Below are 27,414 nucleotides of genomic sequence, written 5' to 3' on the forward strand. Positions count from 1 at the left end.
AAAGTAAATGGATATACAGTGCTGTTTTTTATTATTATTTCCAAAGGCTGAGGAAACTAAAATTTCATGCATGGTATTGTAAAACTTAAATGATGCACAATAGTTTGAAACATGAGTTTTTCTTATATAACTTGGCCTTTTCAGGTCTATATATTTGTTTAGAATCTGTATCTTTTGGTTATATTGCTTTACAATGATCAAGTTTGTGTTTGTATTTAGTAATGAGATAGTGTTTTGAATTTGTCAAAATGAATGTCTAAAACAAAAAGAGATTTAGTTCTGTTTTATTTGAAACTTCCTTTCCACTGGCTATTTGGAAATTACATAAACTCTACCTAGTTATTTTGTTTGAGACATGTGGCATTACCCATGATTACCCAATCTGTATTTCCCTTGAAGCAGATATGATCAGATATGTATGGACAGCCCTTAGGGACTGGCTTGTGAGGAGTTCATTTGTATGATGGATTGGGCAGAACTGGGGGGAAATAATCCATCCTATGGAAGGAATAGAGGAACTTGATAGAGTAAGCTATATATAGCACCACAAGAATGGAGTGCATAGGAACAGAAAGAATGCCTGAAGCAGGAGGCTGGATCAGCCTGAGAAGAAGCAAAGTTGAAAGCATTTTAAACAGTCATTAGCAGGAGGCAAAACCAGCAGTTCTAGAAATTCTAGACTAATGAGAATCCTCAGTGTCTTTCCAGTATTTTCCTAGCAGATTCATGAACATTATCTTCTATGGTCGATGTCTGTTGTAAGTCAGGAGAAAAAAAGAAAGAAATGGAAAAGGCAGATGCCACTTGGTAAGAGAGAACCAAGTTCATGTGCAATTGTGAGACTCATTGGTCAACTTCCCAGTAATAGTGTATGTGAGGTAGAGGGTGGGGGGTAATGAGGCAATTTTTTAAGAATAAGAAGTCTTGAAATGCCTCAACATCCTTTTCTTCTGGAGATGCCTTGGGGAAGACAGATGAGTAAGAAAAGAATGATAGTGACAAGTGGCGGATTCATTTTGATATTTGGCAAAACTGATACAATTTTGTAAAGTTTAAAAATAAAATAAAATTTAAAAAATAAATAAATAAATAAAAGGTAAAGATACAAACAAAAAAAAAAAAGATACAGGAAAAGAACCAGACTCAACACACTCAACAACAAAATTAAACCCAAATGTAAGTTATAAAGGAGAAAAGTGTAGTTAAATTAAGCTCCTTTCATTCATTTCTCATTTACAGTATTTATAGTATTGTCTTTTGAATGAGCTCATGGAGTCAGCAGAATTAACAGGATAAGGGGTATCATCTCAGTGCCTCACTAGGTATTCAACTGAGTTCCTCTAAACAATTTTCTTTTATTTTATTTGGAATATTTTTTTCTAGTTTCTTTTCAGCTTTGACCTCTTCCCCAAGCTGTAGACCAACAGACCACTTGACTTCTGGACACTGCCACTGAGTATCCCATAGGAGTCTCATACTTGACATCAGAACTTGTTATATAACCTTATATAGTAAGGTTCCCCAAATTGCTCTGCCTCCTATGTTTTGTGGTTGTTGTTAATAATGTCACCATCTATTCAGATTCTATTTTTGTTTCTTACATACCTTTGGTTCTTATATCCAATATATTGACAACAATACCAACATTAATTTTTCAAATCTCACTCCCAAATTCCTATTATTGGCCTCATCATGCCTTGCATAGTCTTTTACAGTAACTTTTTAATATAAGACCCTCCCCACTCTAATCATTAATCTTCCTACATTATTGCTACAGTCATCTTCATAAGGACCAATTTGATCTCATCATTCACCAGCTCCAGAATCTCTATTGGCCCCGTTGCATGTTGCATAAAGTCCAATCTTGGAAGTGTTGGAAATAAAGCCCTCAGCTGGTCCCTCAGCCCCATCCCTGCCACTCAGCTTCAACCACACTGAACTTCTCACCCTTCCCTGCACAAGCCTGGACTATTCACACCTATTTTTTATGCTCTTTGACAATTGCTTCAGTTGACAGAATATTAATCATCTTAGGCATCTTTTCAACAGAAGACAAAGATCACCTTCTCTGGGAAGCCTTTGTAAATGCTCTCAGGCAGGATACTCCATCCTTTGGCATTTTACTTCCTACCTGCAACATAGCACTTACCATATTTGATGATTTTTCTATCCTGGTGTCTCTGTCCCATTAGACTAGGAGAGAGAAGTATCAAACCTGTGTGTTCCCAGAGCCTCACAGGGAGCCTACACAATACCTGCAAAGTAAGTGTTGGCTAAACAAATGAACAAAGAAGCAAAGCATAGTGAAAGGACTTAAGTCAGAGGAAGGATACTTAGAGTGGTTTCAGAAAGCAGAACAATGGTGGGCAGGGTCTAGTTAAATGCAGAGTAGAACATGCTAAGTGTCAGAGCTTTTTTTAGAAAGTAAAAGTGTCCCTTTTCTACAAATGCTCAGAAAGTGATTGACCACTTATGAGCAGCTGGCTAAGGGATTTGTACATGAGATAAGGGGTGGCTATACTAAATGACCTCTAATTCAATTCAGAAGTTGTGTTATTCTTCCTTAGTAACAATGTCTCAGATCATCTGATGATTTCTAGTAATGAGTAATAGCTGAATTTTAACCCTGGTTCTGGAAGCTTATTTCTCATAAATAATTGAAGATGTACTCAGTTGGAAACTCAGCAGAGCCAGGGAGAACAGGATATTAAGCAAACACAAATGACACACTGTAATTTTTAGAAGATTGTACATAAAAACCAAAGTATCACGTTTTTAACATTGCAGGAGTGGGGTTTACCTTTAGTGCTCTCAGAGCAGGGAGCAACTTCCTCCCTCTCCTGCCTTGTAGGGATTGGCATTAAGGGACATTGTCTGGCCTGCATTTGGATTGAGTCCAGCCCTGTGTGCTTGTGGTAAATTGTAGCTCTAATATCTCTGTGGGTTTTATAAAACATAAATAATTATAATGCATTGTTTTTATATAGCATCTTTCTCTATGGAGTCTAAAGTGCTGCACGGATGTGTTATCTCATTAAATCTCACAGCACACTGGGGACATTGGGAGAATGCAGGTGATATTATATCCCCTTTGAACCCAGAGCTGAAAAGGAATTGCTTCAACCAAAAGTAAATAAAAGCATGACTGAATAAAAGCAAGATTTATAAGACAATATAAGGTTAGAGTTTAAAGAAAGAAATTGACTATTAGAATTAAAGAGATTTTTTTTTTAAAAAAAGGAATTGCTCTGAAAAATGTATGTCCAGAGTGTGCTTATAAATATTTTAGCTATAAAATTAAAATAAAATGTGATAACTTTAGAAATTTGAAAAACAAGGGCTTTTTAAACTATCTGTAATTTTACCACAATAACAGAACAAGTTTGGTATATTATCTCCATATTGCTAGTTTTTAAATTTGGATTTTTATTTACTGTATATAGGCAAGATTATGCTTATAGTGTATATTCAATTTTATAAATTATGTATTTTTAACTTAACAATATGTCATGAAGTTTGCATAATTATAATTCTGAGAAGCTTATTCAATTTTCCATGGAATGATATGCCATAATTAGTTTTACTCTTCTATCTAAATTTGTTTCTATTTTTTCATTAGATTGAGTAATAATAAATTGAAACTATGCACAAGGTTTTTTATTTTAAGTTGTTTCCTTAGTAGAAAGATTTCCACATGCAGAATTATCAGATTAATATGGATGTATAAGTATATTATAATAAGTCTATATAAAAATACTCCAAAATTAGCATGTAAGTAAGAAAAAGAAATAGTAAGAAAATAAATCTGTCTAAAGACTTACTATGTTTATAGGTTGGCAAAGCAGCCACTTTAAAAGCAAAAAATCAATTTTTAGGTCAACGCTCAAACAAGTGGTTTGATTTTATTTTCCATCATGTCTTTATTTAATTTAATTACTTTGATAGTGTGAAACCAGATAGAAAAGAGAAAGTTGACTCATAGAAAACACAAATTTGTACCAGATGGAGGAAAATAGATTTACTTGGATAGAACAGATAATTTCTCTGCCCTTTTAATTTACATGGCCAAATGTTCTCTGAAAATAATTAGGTGTGTATGTGAATAGCAATACCTAACGTCCCATTTCAGGGAGGTAAATAAGATTGTGGTTTTCTTATTAATTACAGAGGCATTGGGGGAAATGATCTGTACATAACTGCTTTCAGTGGTGAGTTTTTATATGGTTATCTGATTTATGCCATAGTCATTTACCAAAGTCATTACTTCTACTCAAGGATAAAAAATATTGGCTTTGGTTAAGGTAAACATTAAAAAGTGTTGAAATGTGATGTAAATACTGGCCAAGGAAACTGCCAGGCTGATGTTACTCTAAATGACCATCAATCTAAATGATAACTTGAGTATGAAGTCAATACTAGCTTAAATATGGGTAAGGCATATAGTGTTAAGCATGGACTTGGGAATCCTGAGGTTTTAATCACTTTTCTCAATATTCTTATGGATCTTAACTCATATGCCCATGTTTAACTGTTCTATAGTTGAAAGCAGTATTGCAAATTGACTTAGGTTTATGTAGGACACCAAAAACATTTCTACTAGCTCACAGAAAATTTGCAAGTCATTCATATTTTTATAGCTTTAGCAATAGTGTTCAAATAATATGCATTGAACATTGTGGCAGCTCTATAGGTTGCATTTTTTATTTTACTACATATTCTAGTAAGAGGATCTATCTTGAGGAAAAAAAGAACTTAAGTCAAAATTTTATAAGAAAAGAGGATATGGTGAAATGACCAAGATGGCAGAGTAGGAAGACCCTGAGCTCACTTCCTGCCCTGGACACACCAAAATTACAACTGTTCAAAGAGCAACTATCTATGAGAGTGACCTGGAGAGAAGGAGAAAAGAACTTCTACAGCTAAAGATAGAAAGAAGGAACCAAAGTGAGATAGGAGGCGTGAAGACAGAATATAGTCAAGACCCATCCCCCCCCACCCCCAGTTAGATAACACATAAATGAACATTATTACAATTGCAGAGGTTCTTCCTAAGAACTGAGGGGTCCAAGATCCACATCAGGTTCCCAATCCCATGGGTCCTACATGGGGAAGGCTGAACCCCTAGAACATTTGACTCTAAAGACTAGTGGGGCTTACTTTCAGGAGAGCCGGGGGGCTATGAAAAATACAGACTGTATTCTTAAAGGGCTAACACAAAATCTCAATGCTCTATGACCCTAGGTAGATGCAGTGATTTGAAAGCAAGCTGGGTAATATATACTCATTGATCTTGGAAAGCCTTTTGGATAGGGAGGAAGCAATTCAAACACCCTGGGACATAGAAACTCACAGGAGCCATTTTTGGGAGCTCATCCTACTACAAGGACACTAGTGCCATTAAGCAGCATTTTGGAATCTGCCTTGTAGCTTACTCACTCCAGGAGCTGGCTCTGCCTACCAGTAGCAGTCCTGGGACACTTCAGGTCTAACAGCTAACTTGGCAGGGACATAGCCCCACCCATCAGCAAGCCAGCTGTCTTAAGACACCTCAAGCCCCCAGTTGTTATAGGATCAAGTCTTACCCACCAGAGAGCCCAGACCCAGCCCTATCCACCTGCCAGCCAACAGTCACTCCAGGAGCCCCAGGATTCTGCAATCAGAGACCCTGGAACACAGCTCTACCCACCAGTCAGCTGGCACTAGCCGTAGAACTCCCTGGGCCCTAAAACTACTTACCAGCAGGCTTAAGCCACCTCTGAAACCTCTGGGCCCTATAGCCAGAGACCCTAGGACCCAGATCTGCCCACCAGTGGGCCAGTATTAGCCCCAGGAGTAAGCCTTAGCCACCAGCCCCAGGACTAATGAAGCCGTACAGCCAGCCATGTCAACACATAGCCCATCCTCCAGCAGGCTGGTGCTACCAGGGATGCTGCTGCTACCAGGGCCTCAGCCCCACCCTCTAGCAGGTTAATGTTCCAATTCTGGAACATCCTGGATCTCTTAGAAAGTCGTGTCAAGATCTGGCTTCACCAGCAGATCATCACCAGCTCTGTCATATTGGACCCCTCCCCTTTCCCCACCCATCCCCCTTCCAATAGCAGGCAGACACCAACCATGCAACCCTTCCCCAGCCATGGTCTCAGGACCTCACAACTAGCAGCCATTCTAGGACCCACCTCCACCTATGAGTGGGTCAGCACTTGCCTTAGGACCCCCCAGCACTCCATAACCAGTTGCCTCTGGGCCAGCCCCGGGACCAGGATGCCCTTGACAGTGCAGCCAGCTGCACCAGAACCTACTCCTGCCCACCAGCAGCTGGCACCCTCCACACAAGGCAAGGTCAGATAGTTAACAGACCAGTGGCCAGCTTTCCTACCACACTGCCCACAATAGTCAACCCACCACAACAGAAGGACCCATATAACCCACATAGGAGGATGCCTAAAACATATAGCTCTGAGGACAGAGAGGAGTGCCCTGCTGGGCCCCATAGGACATTTCCTACATAAGGTCATTTCTTCAGATCAGGATTTGAAACTAACCTAGCAAATACAAAGAAATAAAAGCAGTGAATTAAGTAAAATGAGGTGACAGAGAAAAGTATGTTCCAAATGAAGGAGTAAGATAAAACCCCAGAAGAAGAATTAAGCAAAATGGAGATAAGCAAAATACTTGAAAGATAGTTTAAGGTTATGATCATAAAGGTGCTCAAAGAATTCAAAGAAGATTGGATGAACAGAGTAAGAAGTTAGAAGTTTTTAACAGAATTAGAAAGATGTGAAAAAGAATCAAACAGAGCTGAAAAATAATATAACTAAAAAAAAAAAAGAAAAAATAGAAGAAATCAATAGTAGATTAAATGGTACAGAGGAACAGATCAGTGAACAGAAAGAGTAGTGGAAATTACTCAAGCAGAATAACCAAAAAAAAAAAAAGAAAGAGTAGACATCAACTACAAGAAGAGAATTGCAAAAATACACACATGGAGGCTAAACAATGTGCTCTAAACAACCAATGGGTCACTGCAGAAATCAACGAGGAAATTTTTAAATACCTGGAAACAAATGACATGAAAACAAAATGATCCAAAATCTCTGGGCTACATCAAAATCAGTTCTAAGAAGGAAGATTATATTGATACAAACCTGCCTCAGGAAACAAGATAAATCTCAAGCAACTTAACCTAACACCTAATGAACTAGAAAAAAAGAACAAATACAACCCAAAGTTAGTAGATGGAATGGAAATCACAACGATCAAAGGAGAAATGAATGAAATGGCTACTAAAAAGCAATACATATGATTAATGAAACTAAAGGATGGTTATTTGAAAAGATATACAAAAATGTCTTTAGCCAGACTCATCAAGAAAAAAAGAGAAAGTGCCTGAAATCAGTAATGTCAGGAATGAAAGGGAAGTTACAACTGAAACCACAGAAATACAAAGGATAGCAAGAGATTATTGTAAACAATTATACATCAATAAAATGAACAACCTAGAAGAATTGGACAAATACCTAGAAATGTACCCTCTCCCAAGACTAGAAAAAGGAAGAAATCGAAAGTATGAACAGACTAATTGCCAATAACGAAGTTGAATCATTCATTAAAAAAAAAACCCTCCCAAAAAACACAAGTCCAGGATCAGAGATTTACAGGTTAATTCCAGCAAACATTTACAGAAGAATCAACATCTGTCCTTCTCAAACTATTCCAGAAAATTGTAGAGGAAGGAGTACGTCCAAACTCATTCTACAAAACCAGCATCACCCTAATAGTAAAACCAGACAAAGATATCACAAAAAAAGCTATGGACCAGTAACACTGATGAACATAGAGGCAAAAATTCTCAACAAAATATTAGCAAACCAAATCTAACAATTAAGAGATTCATACACCATGATCAAGTGGGATCACAGAGATGGAAGGATTTTCCAATATCAACAAATCAATCAATGTGATACACTACATTAACAAATTAAAGAGTAAAAATCATATGATCATTTCAATAGATTCAGAAAAACATCTGAAAATTTTCAATATTTATTTATGATAAAACCTCTCACAAAGTGAGTATAAAGGGAACATACTTTAACATAATAAAATCCATATATGACTAGCTTACAGCTAACATCATAATCAATGGTAAAAAGCTAAAAGCAGTTTTTCAAGAGAAAGAACAGGCTAAAAATGCCCATTATTGCCAGTTTTTATCTAACATAGTATTGGAAGTCCTAGCCACAAAAATGAGACAATAAAAATATAAGTAATCAAAATTGGAAAAGAAATAAAAGTGTCACTGTTTGCAGATAACATACTATATAAATAGAAAATCCTAAAGACACCAGTAAAAAACTACTAGAACTCACTGATGAATTTAATAAAATTGCAGGACATAAAATTAATATACAGAAATATGTGGTGCTCTATACACTAAATTATCAGAAAGAAAAAACATCTAGAAAGTCCCATTCACAATTGCATCAAAAAATAATAAAATACATGGGAATAAAACTAATGAAGGAAGTAAAAGACCTGTACTTGGAAAACTGTAAGATAACTGATGAAAGGTATTGAAGGTAACACAAACAGATGGAAAGATACACTGTACTTCTAGATTGGGAGAACTGATATTTTTAAAATTATCATAATACCCAAGACAATCTTCTGATCCAATGCAATCCCTATCAAAATACCAAAGAATTTTTCACAGAACCAGAACAAATAATTTTAAGACCTTGAATAGACAAAACAGTCTTAAGAAAGAAGAACAGGCTGAAAGAAGAGCAATTTCAAACTATAGTGCAAGTTGATTTCAAACTATAGGACAAAACTATGGTAATGAAAACAGTATGGTACTGGCAGGAAAACAGACATACAGATCAGTGAAGTAGAATAGACAGCCCAGAAATTAATTCACACTTCAGTCAGTTCAGTTCAGTCTCTCAGGTGTGTCCGACTCTGCGACCCCATGAATCACAGCACGCCAGGCCTCCCTGTCCATCACCAACTCCCGGAGTTTATACAGACTCATGTCCATCAAGTCAGTGATGCCATCCAGCCATCTCATCCTCTGTCATCCCCTTCTCCTCCTGCCCCCAATCCCTCCCAGCATCAGGGTCTTTTCCAATGAGTCAACTCTTCGCATGAGGTGGCCAAAGTACTGGAGTTTCAGCTTCAGCATCAGTCCTTGCAATGAACACCCAGGACTGATCTCCTTTAGGAACGACTGGTTGGATCTCCTTGCAGTCCAAGGGACTCAAAAGAGTCTTCTCCAACACCACAGTTCAAAAGCATCAATTCTTCAGCGCTCAGCCTTCTTCACAGTCCAACTCTCACATCCATACATGACCACAGGAAAAACCATAGCCTTGACTAGACGGACCTTTGTTGGCAAAGTAATGTCTCTGCTTTTGAATATGCTATCTAGGTTTGTCATAACTTTCCTTCCAAGGAGTAAGCGTCTTTTAATTTCATGGCTGCAGTCACCATCTGGAGTGATTTTGGAGCCCGAAAAATAAAGTCTGACACTGTTTCCCCATCTATTTCCCATGAAGTGATGGGACCAGATGCCATGATCCTAGTTTTCTGAATGTTGACTTATATAGGCAATTAGTCTATGGCAAAGTAAACAAGAATATACAAAGGCAAAAAGACTCTCCAGCAAATAGTCTTGGGAAAACTGGACAGTTACATGCAAGACTTACACTGGACTACTTTCTCATACCATAGTCAAAGTAAATTCAAAACCAATTAAAGACTTAAATGTAAGACATGAAACTATAAATCTTCTAGAAGACATACAAAGTATGCTCTTTGACTTCAGTCTAAGCAACATTTTTTTGTATATTTCTCCTCAAGCAAGGGAAACAGCAAAAGAATAAACAAATGAGACTGTAACAAACTAAAAATCTTCTTCACAGAGAAGGAAATTATCAACAAAATGAAAGGGCCACCTACAGAATGAGAAAAGATATCTGCAAACAATATATTAAACAAGGGGTTCTATTTCCATCATTATTTGATTCATCTCCAGCTTGTTCACAAATGCCAATAAATTATAGTGTCCATAGGTTTTTTTTCACTATTGTATCCCAAGGACCAAGCAGAATACCCTCATAAAGTAGACAATTGAGCACTTGCTTTGCACAATATTCTCTTCTCTTTGTTTGGTTGGATCAATCCCATCCTGAGTTCTCAGATCAGGTATCACCTCTTCCAGGATGCCTCCTGAGTGGCCTCTTTGTTATTCTCTTTCTCAGTCTTCACTTTATTTCCTTCACAGTACTTATTAATTTTACCTCTTTTCATCTAGTTGACTCTAGTTCTTTCATCTTTTGCTCTCTCTGTATGTGCTATTGTGCTCAGTCATGTCTGACTCTTTGCAACCCCATGGGCCCACCAGGCTCCTCTGTCCATGGGATTTTCAAGGCAAGAATACTGGAGTGGTTTGCCATTTCCTACTCCAGGGTATCTTCCCGACCAAGGGGTAGAGCCCACATCTTGCCAGTGTGCCACCTGGGAAGCCCTCTTGACTTAAGTTATTATACTTGAGAGTGGGGTCTCTGTTGGTCTGTTTTGTTCCCTGTTGCATCCATAGCATACATCACCTTACCTGGTACCTTTCACTCGAGAGATTTAATCTACCTAGAGACCTTATCTAGCCCTACTTAAAGTAACTTCTCCTAGCCAATCATCCTAGCTTATTTTCTCTTTGGCACTAATCATTTTCTGAAATTATTCTGTTTGTGTATTTGTGCTACATTCAAACGGTAAACCTCATGAAGGTAGAGCCTAGAACTAGATCAACTTGGAGATACTATTATATGGCCAATGTGGAAAAGAGGGGCTGACATGACAAACTGCCATGTGTACAAACATGTAGCTAATAAAAGATGATGTCATGAAAGGAAAAGACAAGTTACATTAAAAAAAAAAAGTAGTAATTAAACCAAGACAGTAGTAGGTCATTTAGAAGCAAAGATATGCTAAATTCCTATTCATCCTTCTAAATGGGGTTTAAAAAACAGCAGATATAAGACTGAGATGACCAGGGCTTGGTTGCTACTTTTCCACTTATATATTATAGTAAGTAAGTCAAATACCTTTTCTGAACCTTAGTTTCCATAACTGCAAAATGGGCAAAGGAAAACTCACCTTGTATCATTATTTTAAAGATAAAATAAGGAAACATATGTAAATAACTATGCTGGTGCAGAGCCTGTTTCATTAGCTCATTGAGTAGTGGCTGTTTATCATAACAGTTCATGTTTCAGTGCCTGGCTGGAGGGATGGCAAGCAGAATGTTTAATAATATTAGTAAAAGGAAATCCATTTCCTTACATTTAAGTAACTTTAGAGGGCATATCTTTATTTTGGATCATAGAATGCGTAACCTATAGATCATGCTATATAATTGTCAGTGAGGGCGTACTAAATCATAATCGTTGACTTGAAAAGAAAAATAGTTAATTATAATCATATATATTCTTTCTCATCATATGTAATTGAGCCTCAGGAAGTACAATTGAAATCTTTCACTGATTCTGAGTTAATTAGTATTTCCTGTAGTTGCTTACATTATAACACCCAAACATTCTTTGTCTGTATTTTTTCCAGAAAAGAAATATGAAGTCTGCATTTCTGGCTAAGGCAATCGTGTATCTATATTTAAAGGCAAATGATACCTGATTCTTTGAAGTTTTTAGTATGGGTATTTAGTTGTTAAAGAGTGGATTTATTATTTAAAAGAGAAATACAATTATTAAAAACTCAGTATCTCTGAATTGAGAGTGGGGGTGGGGAATCTGTCAGCGAGCTATAACTTTGTAAAACAATTTGGAACCTTATAAAACTAATTTCAGATGATAGTCTATTGCCTGAACAGTTTCATAATGATGTGGATTAGCCAACTTCTCCTCTAGTGAGAAGTAATAAATCAAGTGCATCTGGATTTATATAGGAAAAATAACATATTAATTGATTTATGTATATGTGTTCCAGGTATCCATAAAACAAAGCTTTTGGTAACTGCAAATGTAATAATTTCAAATTTACCTATGACTCACCAAGTACAATTGAATGCTTGAAGGCAAAATTTTATGTTTTATGTTTAGTTTTTATGATTGCTTTCATGTAGCTTTTCTGTGCATTAAAAGTCAATTTTCAGAACCATAAGCTTACCAATTTATACAAATAAAAATTTTATGAGATATTATGCTGAGGTAGTATAAAATTATTTTCTGATAATTTTTACCACCTTCCCAAAGTTCACTGTTACTTTGTTTCCACAGGATATTGTTTGCAATATTTCTAAACATGACACATTTCATTAGAAATCTAATATACTGCACAGAGATATTATATGGGGCTTCAATCCCATAATATTAGTGATGTACTTTTCAATGTTGCTTACACTGATAATTCTGTTTAAAATAAAATATCAAGACAGGCTTTAAATGGATTATTAACAACATTATATTTATAAAAATTGTGTCATCTTCTACCTATCATAATTATGAACAAGAAAAATTAATCCTTGGAGAGGTTCCCAGAAACACAGTAACTTCAATGACATGTAGAATAAGGAAGACTTGAGATAAAATAGATTTTTTAAAGAGCTATGCAGAATATGTATATTTTTGTATTGTTGTTCAGTTTCTAAATCATGTCTGATTCTTTGCAACCCCATGCACTGTAGCACACCAGACTTCCCTGTCCTTCACTGTCTCCTGGAGTTAGCATAAACTCTGGTCCATTGAGTCAGTGATGCCCTCCAATCATCTCATCTTCTGTTGCCCCCTCTTCTCCTGCCCTCAATCTTTCCCAGCATCAGGGTCTTTTCCAATGGGTTGGCTCTTTGCACCAGATAATCAAAGTATTGGAATTTCAGCTTTAGCATCAGTCCTTCCAATGAATATAAAGTGTTGATTTCCTTTAGGATTGACTGGTTTGATCCCCTTGCTGTCTAAGGGACTCTCACGAGTCTTCTCCAACACCATAATCTGAAAGGATCAGTTCTTTGGCACTCAGCCTTCTTTACACACATTACATAAAATTATATATAACCATATTTATATATAAACACAAGGAAGAAAGCTATGAAGATAATATATATTAAATGTGTTATATTGTTCTTATAGTTCTCTTTCTCGTGTTTTTGTGCTACCTTGAATCACTTACATAATATAAAATTTTATCACTTAATGATATGTTAAGCCACAATGCATTAGAAACACAAATCTCACTGTTACTCAACTTCCAAAGAAACATAAAAGTTGTGTCTTTTTAGGAAGTTGCAAAGTTTAATAGCCAACACTGAAGTGAAAGTGTTTATTACTCATCATCATCCAACTTTTGTGACCCCGTGGACAGTAGCCTGCCAAGTTCCTCTGTCCATGGAATTCTCCAGGCAAGAATACTGGAGTGGGTAACCTATCCCTTCTCCAGAGGATCTTCCCAACCCCAGGAATGAACCTGGGTCTCCCACATTGTAGGCAGATTCTGTACCATCTGAGCCACCAGGGAAAAGTCAACACTAGTGGGCACCAAATCACCCCCAAATTAATCCTGTTTTCTAGTGCAATGATACAGGAGTCTGCCATCAGAGTATGATGAAAATATTCTCAGGTAAGAAAACTGAAGTGCAAAGAAGTTGGGGAGAGAGTATTCATTACTACAAGCATTCTAAGTTTAGAGCCAAATCTATGAATTGGCAGTAAAAATTCTAAGATGGCCATAAACCATCTAGGGGCTTCCCAGGTGGCTCAGGAGGTAAAGAACCTCTAGAGTTAAACGTGTACCTCAGCCTGCGTATTTTGCAGCTTTGTCTATGACTTGCGGGGTAAACACAGACCCACTGCCATTCTTTGACTTTGCAATGGAAATGAGACAGGATTGCCTCCTCCTGTGCTGCAGGTACCAAGATAATTCTAAGAAAATATTATTTAAAGATAAGCTACAACATACCACTAACAGGAAAGTTTTATTTATTTATTTTTTTTAGTTTTTTGAATGTTGAGTTTTATTTTTATTTTTTTAATATAAATTTATTTACTTTAATTGGAGGTTAATTACTTTACAATATTGTATTGGTTTTGCACAAGTGGTGCTGGGAAAACTGGTCAACCACTTGTAAAAGAATGAAACTAGAACACTTTCTAACACCATACACAAAAATAAACTCAAAATGGATTAAAGATCTAAACGTAAGACCAGAAACTATAGAACTCCTAGAGGAAAACATAGGCAAAACACTCTCTGACATAAATCACAGCAGGATCTTCTATGACCCACCTCCCAGAATATTGGAAATAAAAGCAAAAATAAACAAATGGGACCTAATTAAACTTAAAAGCTTCTGCACAACAAAGGAAACTATAAGCAAGGTGAAAAGACAGCCTTCAGAATGGGAGAAAATAATAGCAAATGAAGCAACTGACAAAAAACTAATCTCAAAAATATACAAGCAGGAAAGTTTTAATTACAGATGTAAGTTAGCATCCAAGGGAAATACACATTGACATGACAATTGGCTTTTAGGTGGGAAGATAGTTGCAATGTTAGTGCATAATGAAAAAAGTAACGAACAAGCTTGATATGGTATAAAAAAAAAATCTCTGGAGTCAGACTGGGAACCAACCCTTTTGATACTCACTGTGCAGCACTGGGCAAGCTACTTGACTGTTCTCTGAGCCTCAGTTTATTCCCTTATAAAATGAGAAAAATTTTCCTTGCCACATGTATTTGCATGTGGTTTATTGTGGATCAAGTGCTTGATACAGAGCAAGTTTATGATAAATGTTGGTTTGTTTTGTCTGAATATAGTATGAAAATACAATCTTCTTAACAGAATTTTTCTTTCTCTTAAATAGAATTCTTAAAAAGGGAGATGCAGTGAAACACAGTGTACTGATTTAATTTCATCTAATCTTTTCTCTACCACTTTTCTGTTGGGTTATAATATAGGAGGAATCTTGTGACATTACTGACCCTCATTGTCTATATCTGCAGAAGGAAGAGCCTAGTTTCTTTATTTATTAATGCCATTTGATATTCTTTGAGAATAAATGCATTGCATATAGTTGGTATTCAATAAGTGTTGAATTAATTGAATTGTATGCTGCAATTCAATTAATAGATACAATTCTATGTGGAAGTAGCATGAGTAGGTAGGAACTTCTTATATAGACTTCACATTCAGTCTAAAACTGCTGAGTGGATTCTATAAACCAAGCCGACTATAGTCACCTCAGGCTTTTCTGAATGGAACGTGTCAATATAAAGACAGGCAGCTGCTAACATGCATGCAAGGCTTCTTTACCCCAGCGTGGAAACTTGTTTTTCAAAAGGACCCTGAGGGTGGTAGAATCACTCTCCTAGGTTTCCAACAAGTAAAACAGTGTATTTTCGGTTTTTCTTGGCCAATGACCTCTGAACTAAGAGCTTCAGAAAAGTTTTAGATTCACTGAGGTATAATTCTCCAACAACAAAATGTATTTTGTTCTTTCCATCCCTCCAACCTGCCTCTATATATCTTGTTTTTCTAGTCTTTACTCTCTTACTTGAGGGTTGATAACTTTTCTCTAGAGCTCAGAGGATGAACACTCTTGACCTAAAACTCATTGAAGAAAGGCCTGGGATTTCTGGTAGTTCAAATCCATTGCTCTAAAGGTTTTATTTTCTGTTCATGTTATCACCAGACAGTGATAACTGGGGGTCAGAGGCAGACACTCTGTGATTGTCTTCTCTGAGAAAGATGAAAACAGAAGAAAATCACGTTAGTAGAGCAGCAAGGGTCCAGCCTACTGTTTCTAAAACTCCCTTGCATTCTAGATACAGTGAACTTAGCCTAGCCTTGTTTTGTTTTGTTTCAGAAAAGCAGCCCTCTTGACTTCACAAAGAGTGATGGTCAGAATATTTAACTACTGATACAGTGAAGGTATTGATCAACCAGAGTAGACAGCAGCTGTGAACAACCAGTGCGTCCATGCTGGCGCACACGTTAGCCATCGCAGAAGCTGTTGAAAGTATAAAAAGGAAATTTCAGGTCTCACTCAGAGTGCCCTACTCAGTCAACATTGACTTTATTTTATACTAACACTAATTTATTTGGAATTAAAAGACTTGTAGTCTCTCTCCAGCCTCTCTCCTGCCTCTTTACTCTGTTCCTACTAAGAGCAAAGCTCCTCATAAGGAGTCTATAGTTATTGTCTCTACTTCTCACTTGCCATTTTCTCTTGAACCAGGCAGTCAGGCTTTTGTCTCCAATTTTAGCTTCCTCTGGAGCTTGGGGATCTTATCCAGAGCAACAGTCCTAACATTGCTGAATCCTGTGGTTAACTTTTCAGTCTTCTCACTCAGACTTTCAGCTGCATTCAGTGAAGTTGACCATTTCTTTCTTCTTGAAACACTTTTTTCACCTGGCTTCTAAGATGAACTTTCTTTTGTTCTTCTTATAACATATGTCATTCTTGCTCTGTTTTCCTTACTGGCTTCTCCTCTTCCAAATTCTAAATGTCAGTGTGCCTCACCGTTCAGTCCCTGGTTATCTTCTCTTGGCTTTCTATACTCCCTTTCCAGATGATTTTATCCAGCTCTGTGGTTTTATATCATTGTGACTCCCACACCTACATCTCCAATCTTTTTTATTTTTTTTGGCCATGCCACATGGCATGTGGGATCTTAGTTCACTAACCAGGGATGGGACTCGGACCTCTGCAGTGGAAACTTGGAGTCTTAACCCCTGGACTGCCAGGGAAGTACCTACATCTCCAGTCTTGGTTCCTCCCCTAAGTTTGCCAACTGCCTACAAAATACCTCTACTCAATGTTTAATACCATATTCTAAATAGATCTCTACATTTCTTATCTACCTCCCTATCTTCCACAAGTTGATTGGTTCCCCAAATTGTACCTTCTCAGTAAATGATACTGTCATTTACCAGTTGCTGGAGCAAATGGTAAATTCAGAAGCTCAGTTGGTGCTACTTCAAAATACATCTTGATCTTAACACCTGATCAGCATTGTTGAACCATCATCATCTCACACCTAAATTACGACAGTCATCTTGTGTGCTGTGCTTAGTTGCTCAGTTGTGTCCGACTTTGCGACCCCATGGATTGAAGTCTTCCAAGCTCCTCTGTCCGTGGGATTCTCCAAGCAAGAATACTGGAGTTGGTAGCCTTTCCCTTCTCCAGGGGATCTTCCCAACCCAGGGATCGAACCCAGGTCTCCCGCATTGCAACTGGCCTTTATTCCTCCTGCAGCCAACCTACCACTTTCCACATCATTCACCCTCCTATATGCCCCTTATATTCTTGCTGTTTCTTGAACATTTCCAGTTCATTTCCTCCTCAGGGCCATTGTATTAGCTCCTCCTTCTAGCTGATGTCTTCCTCCAGAGGTGTGCAGAGCTTGTTCTTTCATATGAGTCAGCACTCCATACAAAGGTCACCCTCAAAGAAGCTTTCTTTTGACTAACGAAACTAGTACCCACCCCTAACTCACTGTGCTCCATCCCCTTACCCTGCTTTATTTTCTTTAGATCATTTATCTCTATTTGACATCATACTGTATTTCTATTTGCTGATTGACTGGTCTCTCTTCTATTATAATATATGCTCCATGAGACATCGTTGACAAAAAATTATGAAAAAGGAACCTATTGCAAGAAACACTAGAGCCCTTTACCTCAACCACACATCTGATATTTAGATCAACCTTACAGCCTCTCTATGTTTTGTGAATATTTTTATATTGAATTATATTTATCCACTGATCTCCACTATTATTATTTTTTCACAGAGAAAAATGACTTCAATATTAAATTAAAATTTTACCAAGGACAATATCTACTGTTTTGACAGTATGCAATTAATTTTCCTATATAGCTTATAGAAGAAATTAGTCATTCAGACAATTGTATGTGACCATTCCTGGCAGCATGCATAGAACCAGAACAGATAACTGGAGCAGTGACATTTTATACCAAATGTGCAAATACAATAAAGCACAAAATAAGCAAGGGCTGTTACTATTGAACTGCAGCCAGTGTCTGAAAAATAACATGAAAATGTGATGTTCAAAAACTTTCTTCCACCAGACTTCACATTTTCCTCTTTAGGAAAAGAGTTTTTAGGTGCTCTCAATTTTAAAAATATCAACTTATTATATAGCTAATATTCATTCATCTTAAGTGCAAAGTAAGTCAAGAGTCAAGTTGTTGTTTGATGATGAATGGAAGATTTTATCCAAAAGGATCTATCATTGAGTTATGACACCATGTTTCTTTAGTCTTTGTATTAGCTTTAGTTTCCAGCAACTTGTCCTAGTCAATGGTTTACCTGCACCCTACCCCCTCACTCCCCCACACACATAGGAGTCTGTAAAATGTCAAGCACTCTTTCGGTGCATATTGGTGAACTCTACTGCCCTGGTGAGGGATATTGATTTCCCATTATCCCTAGAGGCCACACGATGCATTTCTGTTAGCTGTAAACACTTACAAGAATGACTTTCATTTTGTCCTTTACTGCATCTGTCTGCCAGGGCAGGACATCTGTAAATGAGGCCTCATGCTTTTCATCAGACATTCTTCCACCTTGGTGCTTAAAGGAATGATGCCTTCAAACATAGTGTCCATAGTGCTTTCTCTATGGGCACTAAACTGTTACTTAAATCTCACTGATGTACGTTGGCTTCAAAATTAGCCAGGGAAATTCCTATTGGCCTCTGCAAGTGAAAAGGATTACTGATGAAGAAAATACATTAAACCACACTACAAAATATGCCTTTAGGATGAATTAGATTGTTTGAACAACAATTCTGAGGGTTCATCCATATCTTAGAATGCGTAAAAATCTTGAGTTAACTTCTTTCAACATTTTAAGTAAGGATTTACAGTTTGACTTGGATTTGTCTTAGTGATGAATGAGATCTGCTATCTCTTCTACTGACTGAAAAAAGCCTACTTCAATCAGAAAGACAAGATTTTTCTCCAAAGCTTTTAAATCTTTTAAATACCATAAGTGACTACTGAGAGAGAGCTCCAAAAGAGTATGGAATTCATTTGCCCAGAGGGGGAGAAAACAATAATGAATATTAGGAGAAAATGAGAGTATAACTTATAAGAATAATTGTCAAAAAAATACCCATAAGCATTAACCTGCTGATCTTTCTCTTTTGTACATCCTTCATGTTTATTGCTGGGCATTTCTGATATTCATTGTTGCCTTGATCACCTTCCTAGTGTCACCCATTGTGGGAAATGATCCTCCATTTTTTCATCACATGTTGGTTTACATTCTCTTTTCTTGTTCTCTGACTTGATTGAATGTGTCTCATGAGCTTCTTTACACTTATATGGGGATTAAAACGGTGTCTTGGATCATCACAATGAGCATTTTTACTAATTGCCCAAATATTAACTGCCTCATCTAACAGTATTTAAATTTGACCACTTTCTTCCTCCCATTATATACTGTCTCCTTTCCTCTGTGATCTTTGGCAAATGACTTAATCTTTGGGTTAAAGGAATGATCTTTCAAGCTGTCTAGATGTAATAAAACTTATCTTAAAAAACCCACTGCTATCATGCCAGAGCCTGATGGTAAAGTTTCTTAAAAGTAATTACTGTCTGTGTAATTGCAATACACTTGTTTATAGGGAAAAAAACATTTTTTTCATTATAATGAATCTCAGTTTGATGTGTAATATTATTTACAAAACCGCATATTTATTGCTCTGTTTAACTAAATTCCATTTACATGAAACTCAAAAGTAATTGTATATCTTTAACTTTCAAAGAGCAACAGTCATCAATTCATCAAGTATATGACTTCTTAGTATATACTACAGGTATGGAGAAATGTAACAGTGAACAAAACAGGAGAAAATTCCTTATGTTCCTTGGGGCTTACATTCCAATGGGAGAGGAAGGTAATAAACAAACAAATAAGCAACATCTACTGTACATCAAGATTTCCAAGGGTTTATTCAGCTAAGTGAGACCATGGCAGTTTTGTCAATTAGGAGAATCGTACTGTTGCTGAAAGAAATCAGGCACTTGAGATTCTTAATAAGAAGCAAAAATATCTTCCAAAGCATGAGTACAATTCTTCAGACCACCACTGTTCACTGTCATCTAAAATCTTGTTGCTAGGACACAGTAAGCATAGAAAAACCAAGGGCAGTTTACAAGCTGGGGGCATTTTGGGTAGAATAATGCTCTGATATTCATGGACCTATATTCAGTTCTGAAATAGGAAGAATGGAGATTAACAAAGGGAAAGAAGCAAATCTGAAAAGTTGAATTTTGAAATCATTTAAATCCTTATAATCTAAATGCCTATAAAGAGGAGATATGCAAATTATTACACTGAAAAATGGTATTTTTAATCAGTATTTAGGACTCTATTGTCAATTCTATTCTAAACTGTTATCTATACTTTTGGCAAACTATTATCTAAATTGTGTCTTAAATTTATCAAAAACCAAGTGGTCAGTCTTTAGCTCCTAAAATATGATTTTTGTTCTGAAACCATGGTTTCATTTTTGCAGGGTAAAGTATTCACTGTTATTACATTTTTATCCCCTAATACTTCTCTAAATAGAAAAGGGGGCCCCTTCATTTGATTTGGGAAATTGAATGCTAGTTGGGGAATTCAAAACCGTGTTGGTTTCAAGCTTGAGTTCCTCTGCACAGTACCAAGTGCTTTCCCTGGACCCCAGGGCATGTACCTCAATGAGAAAATGTGAGGAAATGATGAATCCAGGATATCTTGAGACTATATATTGAACACCGTCCTGAAAGTCTGTCTGGATGTGATCCATGAATAATAGAGCCACACTTGGATGGAATCACATTTGGACACATCAGTCCCAAATTGCTCATCATTTGGACATCAGTGTTCAAATGTGATTTTTATAGCTATAAGCAAAAGTAAACCCTTGTATGTAAGAAATCTGAGTAGATATATACCATGACATTTCTCATTTATTTTTATATGGGAAATATACCCAACTGAATAAAAATTAGCTGTTTCTCATAAATGAAGCAAGATACAAAGTTGGAAGTCTGTTCATTACCATAAACTGATCATAACTAGAGTAGGGTGAGTGACACAATGTGCTTAAATCATTCTCACATCACTGAGCCACAAATGGGACAGACGGCTGAAGGCAATGTTGGATTTGAGAGGACACTGTAGTAAGGGAACTTTGAATTACTGAATACTGATAGCATTCCTTAAAGAATAGAGTAAATGAACATATTATAATATAAAATCACAGGACCAACCTGTCTCTACCCCCAATCTAGGTAGCTGAATACATCTTGCTTCGTCATTTTCTTAATTCAACGTTTTCATCTGATGTTCAAAATATAATTTTTAAAATGTATGCAGAAGGAAAGAGCACCATGGCTCTCATAACAAGTACATACAATCTGTGTGTGAAACTGCTATACATCCATAGTTTTGATGCCAAGAGAATCTCAGTACCTGCTAGTAATCTCCTGTTGGTCAAATCTCCCTACTCAACAGTCTGATTGGAAGTCACCGACCTCTGGGAGAGTTGATTAATGGAGAAAAAGTTACAGTTGATCTTCTTGGTCAAATTAGGGTTGGACAAAATACAAGAAACTTCTGGAGTTGGGGTGGGGAAATCATTTAAAGCCACTCATGGAACTGACTTTTGGTGAGAGATGAACATGCAATGACTGTTATCAGTGGTTCTCAATAAGAACAGGTATAGTGTACATGCCCGCTCAGTTGCTCAGTTGTGTCTGACTCATTGCGACCCCATGGCCTGTAGCCCACCAGGCTCCTCTGTCCATGGGATGATTCAGGCAAGAATACTGGAGTGGGTTGCCATTTTCTCCTCCAGGGGATCTTCTCAACCCAGGGATAGAACCCATGTCTCCTGTGTCTCCTACATTAGCAGGTGGATTCTTTACCACTCTACCACCCAGGAAGCCCCCAGAACAGGTATAGCAGGTATAAATAATTCTAGTAATGAGTCAAAAACAGTTAAGGGTCATCAGTTTTCATAGTCAGAGGCAGCATGGCCCAACAGAAAATATGTATTCTTTTGCCTGTGCTCTGCCATATGACAGCTACCTTATTTTGTCACAATTTAACCTCTCTGAGGCAAATTTTTCTTCTCTGTAAAGTGAGTTAATAATAGCAAGATTTGGGGGTTATTTTGTATGTAAATATAAGCATGTAGCTTAGGATGATGCTAGGGCATTGCCAGTGCTTGAAAATGTATGATCCAAGTGTCCTTGGGTTTCTTTGGCCTTTAGTTTCACATGTTGCTAGGTTACCAGCTCCTGCTCCATGGTAGCAATGCCTCCCCCATCACAGTAAAAGTCTGCCACAGTTATTCCTGGAGGTCACTACAGTGTGAGATACACATTGCACAAGAAATTAGTTTGCTCCTGTTCTTCTGTCCTCCACTGAGGTCAATCACATGTCCCTTTGAGAGAAATGACCTTCCCTATGGTCCTGCTCCTGGTGCCTTCTGGGAGGATTCTGCCCTGACCAAAGTCCCATCAGAGACTTCAGGAGGCCAGCAGTGTGCAGTGAATGAGGGCAGGAGAAGATGACCTTCGTCCTTTTCCACTTGGACCCTGAAGCAGCTTTGTGTGTGATTCTCCTGAAAACAGACCTGTCTGCTTCCTCTGCTTCACTCTCAGGAACACTCTGACCTTGGAATGATGCTGGGAAATCAGCCATGCTTGTTGACTATTTCTCTGTCTCTTCCCTCTGTCTCCAGCAATGTGCTAGTTGCTGTCCAGGCGTTATCTCACCTTCCCACGAAGCCTGTGGGATTTGGAGATGAAGGTGGGGATTGAGAATATCATTCTTATTCCTCTTTTATCTCCTATGTATATATATAAAAAAATACTTGAGGTGTCACTACCCTCCGATGCCTCCATTAAGATGAGCCCAAAATGTATTGGAAGTGGTAGCAATGTTTATTATTACCATTCCATTCTAAGTCAAGGTCAAAATTTACACTGATTCAACAATGCATCTGCAGAAATATGCAGAGTAGGAATTGAATTAGGGGCTTCCCTGGTGAATCAGATGTTTAAGAATCTGCCTGCAATGCAGGAGACCCAGGTTTGATCCTTAAATTTGGAAGATGTTCTGGAGAAGGGAATGGCAACCAACTCTAGAATTCTTGCCTGGAGAATCCCATAGAGAGAGGAGCCTGGTGGGCTACAGTCCATGGGGTTGCAAAGGAGTCAGGACACGACTGAGGAACTAAACTACAAAAATAAGAGTGGCAGGGAGAGGGTGGAGGCAGGGAGTTAAAAGACTAAATAAAACAGTTTTTAAAACCCAAATCTGGTAATTTTATTTATTTATTGTTTGGCTGTGCTGGGCCTTCCTTGCTGCACGGGCTTTTCTCTAATTGTAGCAACCAGAGGCTACTCTGTAGTTGTGGTGTGTGGGCTTCTCATTGCAGAGACTTCTCTTGTTGTGGAGCAGGACTGTGGGTGTACAGGCTTCAGAAGTTGTGGCTCCTGGGCTCTAAAGCATAGGCTCAATAGCTGTGGTGCACAGGCTTAGTTGCTCTGAGGCATGTGGGATCTTCCCAGACCAGGGATCGAACCCATGTCTCCTGTATTGGCAAGCAGATTCTTTACCACTGAGCTACCAGGGAAGCCCCTGGACATTATAAAGGGGGAATCTGAGAGACTTTATGTATCATCTCTTTTATTAGTTCTTTGTTTTTAATATCTTAGATGGTGTAAGATACTACTCTCACATTTTCCCCCAAACTGTCTGCCTTCATCTCTTAAAAAATAAAAAAGAATGCCATCATCTAGGTAAAGAGGAAGACTTTCTCCTGTCTTATAGCCTACATTTCCTGAATTCCTCTATCTCCAAGTACAGTTGGGATATAATTAAGGAACTATTTGTGGGGGGGTGGGGGGGGATAAGGATTTGATACCAGTATACAAGAAATCACTAGAGATTACTTTCAAACTAAAATCATTTTCATACCCAGTAGAAAGCTTTCATTTCATGAAAAGAAGAGCTAAACAATAACAGTCCAAGAATATCTTTTCAAAGGAAAGTACACTAAGTACACTTGCCCAATTACTACCAAGAAGTATTCACTCCCTTTTTTTTTTAATTGAAGTGTAATTGATTTACGATGTTGTGCCAGTTTAAGGTATACAACAAAGTGATTCAGTGATTCTTTTCAGATTTTTTCCATTAACAAGGAATTAAATATAGTTCCCTGTGCTGTACATACAGTCGGTCCTTATTGTATGGCTATTTTATATAGATAGTAGTGTGTATCTGTTAATCCTAAATTCTTCCTTAAACCAAGAAGTAAGAAAGGGAATTGCTCTATTGATAATGCTTTATGTTTCTTATCCTGGATTAGTGAAAGATTCTCTGGTTATCATTGCCAAGCATAATTTTTTATGGCAGATGTCAGTTATATTTTAGCAAAGGACTAAATTCAATTTTAATTCTTTGCAAGTGTCTTCTGAGTAACATAGAGCAAGATGGTATCAATGAAAAAAAAAAGTGCACTTTAATAAAATGCAATAGTTCACAAGTATTATTCCAATCCATTTTCTACTAATATTTTAGATCAAAATATTCCAAATTCATCCAGCATCAGTGCTTTGGGTTTTCTGAATTTCCAAAATTACATGTCTATTTGCTGCTGATTTCTGAAAAACCAGGAAAGGCAAGACCAACAAGATACTGGCATATGTACCAGTAGTAAGGGATGATATTACATCATTTTATTTTTATATTTATGTATTTCTTTCTTATAACTGGCTTAAAGTTATCCATAGATCAAAAATTAATAAACATTGAAAACTTTCCTGATTACCACCACTCACATATTCTTCTTTCCTTTAAGGTTTCTTCTCCCTTAATCAGAATTTTCTGCAAAGAGGGAAGTGGAATGGCTATGGAAACTTCTGAAATGTTCATGCACACTATTATCAGCACACCTCTGTTAGCTTCATATAGAGAAATCTCAGAAAAAATTTAACTTTTTATGTCAAAATAGTGGATTAAAAATTTTAAGTAATATTTTATTATTTTTTCATCTCCAAGTTCTTTAGAAAATATTCACTAAATATAGAACTGTTTGTTAATTTAGGGATAATTTTATTACTGGAAATAAAAACATGGATTCAGCTTAAAGGTTTCTTCATTATTTAGTGTATTTCTTCTTCACATGCTAGTTATGAACTTTAATTTGGTGCTTCTATCCAAAAACCAAGAGCAGATGAGTCACCTAAAAATATCCTCATTTGCATCTTTTTTCCTTCCTTGTGAGAAGGAGGGTCATCCCACATGATTTTGCCTTGACAACAAGGAAATAGCTAATGACAGTTTTGGGATTAATTCACTGTGCATCTCTCAGGCTAGCATGTCAGGCCCTCCATCATTTGGTTCAAATTGATGCTAGATTGCAAGAGAACAGGACAGAAAATTTTGGCATTTTTCCATTCCATATAGTTGCTAGCACAGATGATTAATAAAACTCCCTTGATGTGAATTGAGGAACTTGGTTAAATGAATTAGATCCTCTTTGTCTTCTTACAGAAAATATGCTGGTATAAATTTCTTATTTTTAAAAAATAGTGGGACAAAAAATAACTAAATTACCCCATATTTATAAAATATGGATCACTTCCTTCCTATAAAAATTTAAGATCAGATCTCCATAATGAAAGAAAGAAACATATATTAATGCACATCAATTCTGCATTGGTTTCTTATTATCACATTAAAGAGAAAATCTGAGGATATAAGTTATGACTTAATTTTGATTTTGATTGCATACTGCTACCTAATGTACATAAAACAACCATCACAGAACAAAACAGATACACCCAACAGCTGGCTGCATTTAAATGATTTTAAAATAAGTGCTTATAAAAAGTCAATTTTTGGTGTTTTGCTGCTTAGGAACGAAACAAATCACAGATATGTTGTCATGTTGGTTTTCTCTGACAGGACTGGGAATTTCCACATTTCATGGGAGACGTTGATGTAAATCTTCCTGGTTTGCATACTCCTCATATGCAGTTCAAGATTCCTTTCTTCCAGAAGATCTTCAAGGAGGAATATCATATTCACATAACAGGTAAAATTTCGACCATGATTTGATTGTCTCCTGGTTAGAGTCATGCTGGCTGCTTTAAAAATGAAAATGGTAACAGTTTAGAAGCATCTGGCAATATAGTTTAGTTTTACTCACTTAGCAGTGCAAGGTGGTTCCAGATCAGTGGGGGACTCTAGACCATCATTCTGGACTTCAGTTCCTGGTGCTTTAACAATTTCAGCTTCAGCATCCAGAGGGCAAATGGGAATAAAGAGAATGAGGAAAATGACTGAGAGAATTTGTCTGTTTCTTAGCCACCTGGCCTGGAAATAGAACATGTCACCTCCACTCACATTCCATGAGGAATACCTAGTGAGATAGCCCCACACAGAGTCAAGGAGAACAGAGAGACATGCTCTGCCATTGAGCAGCCGTGTGGTACCAGGTCTTGTATTCTAGACTAGGAATATCACTAGCTGTCTCTGCCACACTCCATAGGCCACTCTGCCTGGGTTTTGTTCATTAGGTGGGTTTCTTTTCACAACATACAGCTCAGTGTATTTTTTTAACATGAATACTCTTTGTGCTTTCTTCTTCATTTGCTGCTGAGATCAAAACAATGGTATCCTACAGCTCCAGTCAGACTACGTGCCTTTAGGGAGTTCAGGCCACTTCTCATCTGATTGAGTGAAACTTAAACTGCTGTGGCAAGGTTCCATGTTTGCCTCAAGTCATTCTCTTGTGGATGCTTAGATTATCCCATTTTCAAATGTGTCCTGCTCTTGAAATGGCTTGAATATGGTTTATTATAATATTCTTTCATGACATCTCAGTCATTCTCATCTAAACAAGTCTTCTTGGAATTATGTTTTATAATTCTTTTTTTTTTTAGCAAGAATCAGTAAGCTACATAATCAAATAAAGAATGGCATTAGTTTTCAAGCTGTTCAAACGTGGGTAGTGAACGTGTGTGTTTTAAGGACAATGGCCTAGGATCCTACACCTGCTATAATAAAAATGCCAAAGAAATCTGTGCTTACACGACCGTCTGTGCTGCTGAATAAAAATAGCCTGAGCGCAGAGAACGTGAACATCTGAGTGCTGCAAAAAAACCTTTGCTTCCCAACTTGAAGGCTGTTTTTTGCTTTGAGCATGAGGCGACCTTCCTCAATTGGAGAATGAGCTCATGAATAGGGAAGATATAGCAGGTTTCTTTTCCTATTCAAAATGAATGAGGCCCATCTATTAAATTTGCTGGGTAAATCAATCAATTTGAGTTCAGGTCACATAGTGTGGTTTCAGAGTCCCCACTTAATC

The 27,414-nt window shown here is 37.2% G+C and overlaps 1 protein-coding gene across 11 annotated transcripts in view; it reads left to right on the top strand.

Annotated features, from left to right (window-relative positions):
* Positions 1-27,414, top strand: part of TMEM117 (transmembrane protein 117) — a 625,554-nt gene that overhangs the window by 581,491 nt on the left and 16,649 nt on the right. For 9 of the 11 annotated variants that reach the window (XM_055581373.1, XM_055581380.1, XM_055581359.1 and 6 more), the window contains one exon: positions 26,010-26,139. In XM_055581373.1, coding sequence (XP_055437348.1) covers positions 26,010-26,139 — 130 coding nt within the window. Of the gene's footprint in view, positions 1-1,383; positions 1,496-24,900; positions 25,164-26,009; positions 26,140-27,414 lie in introns of those variants that run through there. The other 2 variants (XM_055581418.1, XM_055581437.1) reach the window with 2 other exon arrangements.

Source organism: Bubalus kerabau, chromosome 1, assembly GCF_029407905.1.
Source record: "Bubalus kerabau isolate K-KA32 ecotype Philippines breed swamp buffalo chromosome 1, PCC_UOA_SB_1v2, whole genome shotgun sequence".
NCBI classification, from domain to species: domain Eukaryota; kingdom Metazoa; phylum Chordata; class Mammalia; order Artiodactyla; family Bovidae; genus Bubalus; species Bubalus kerabau.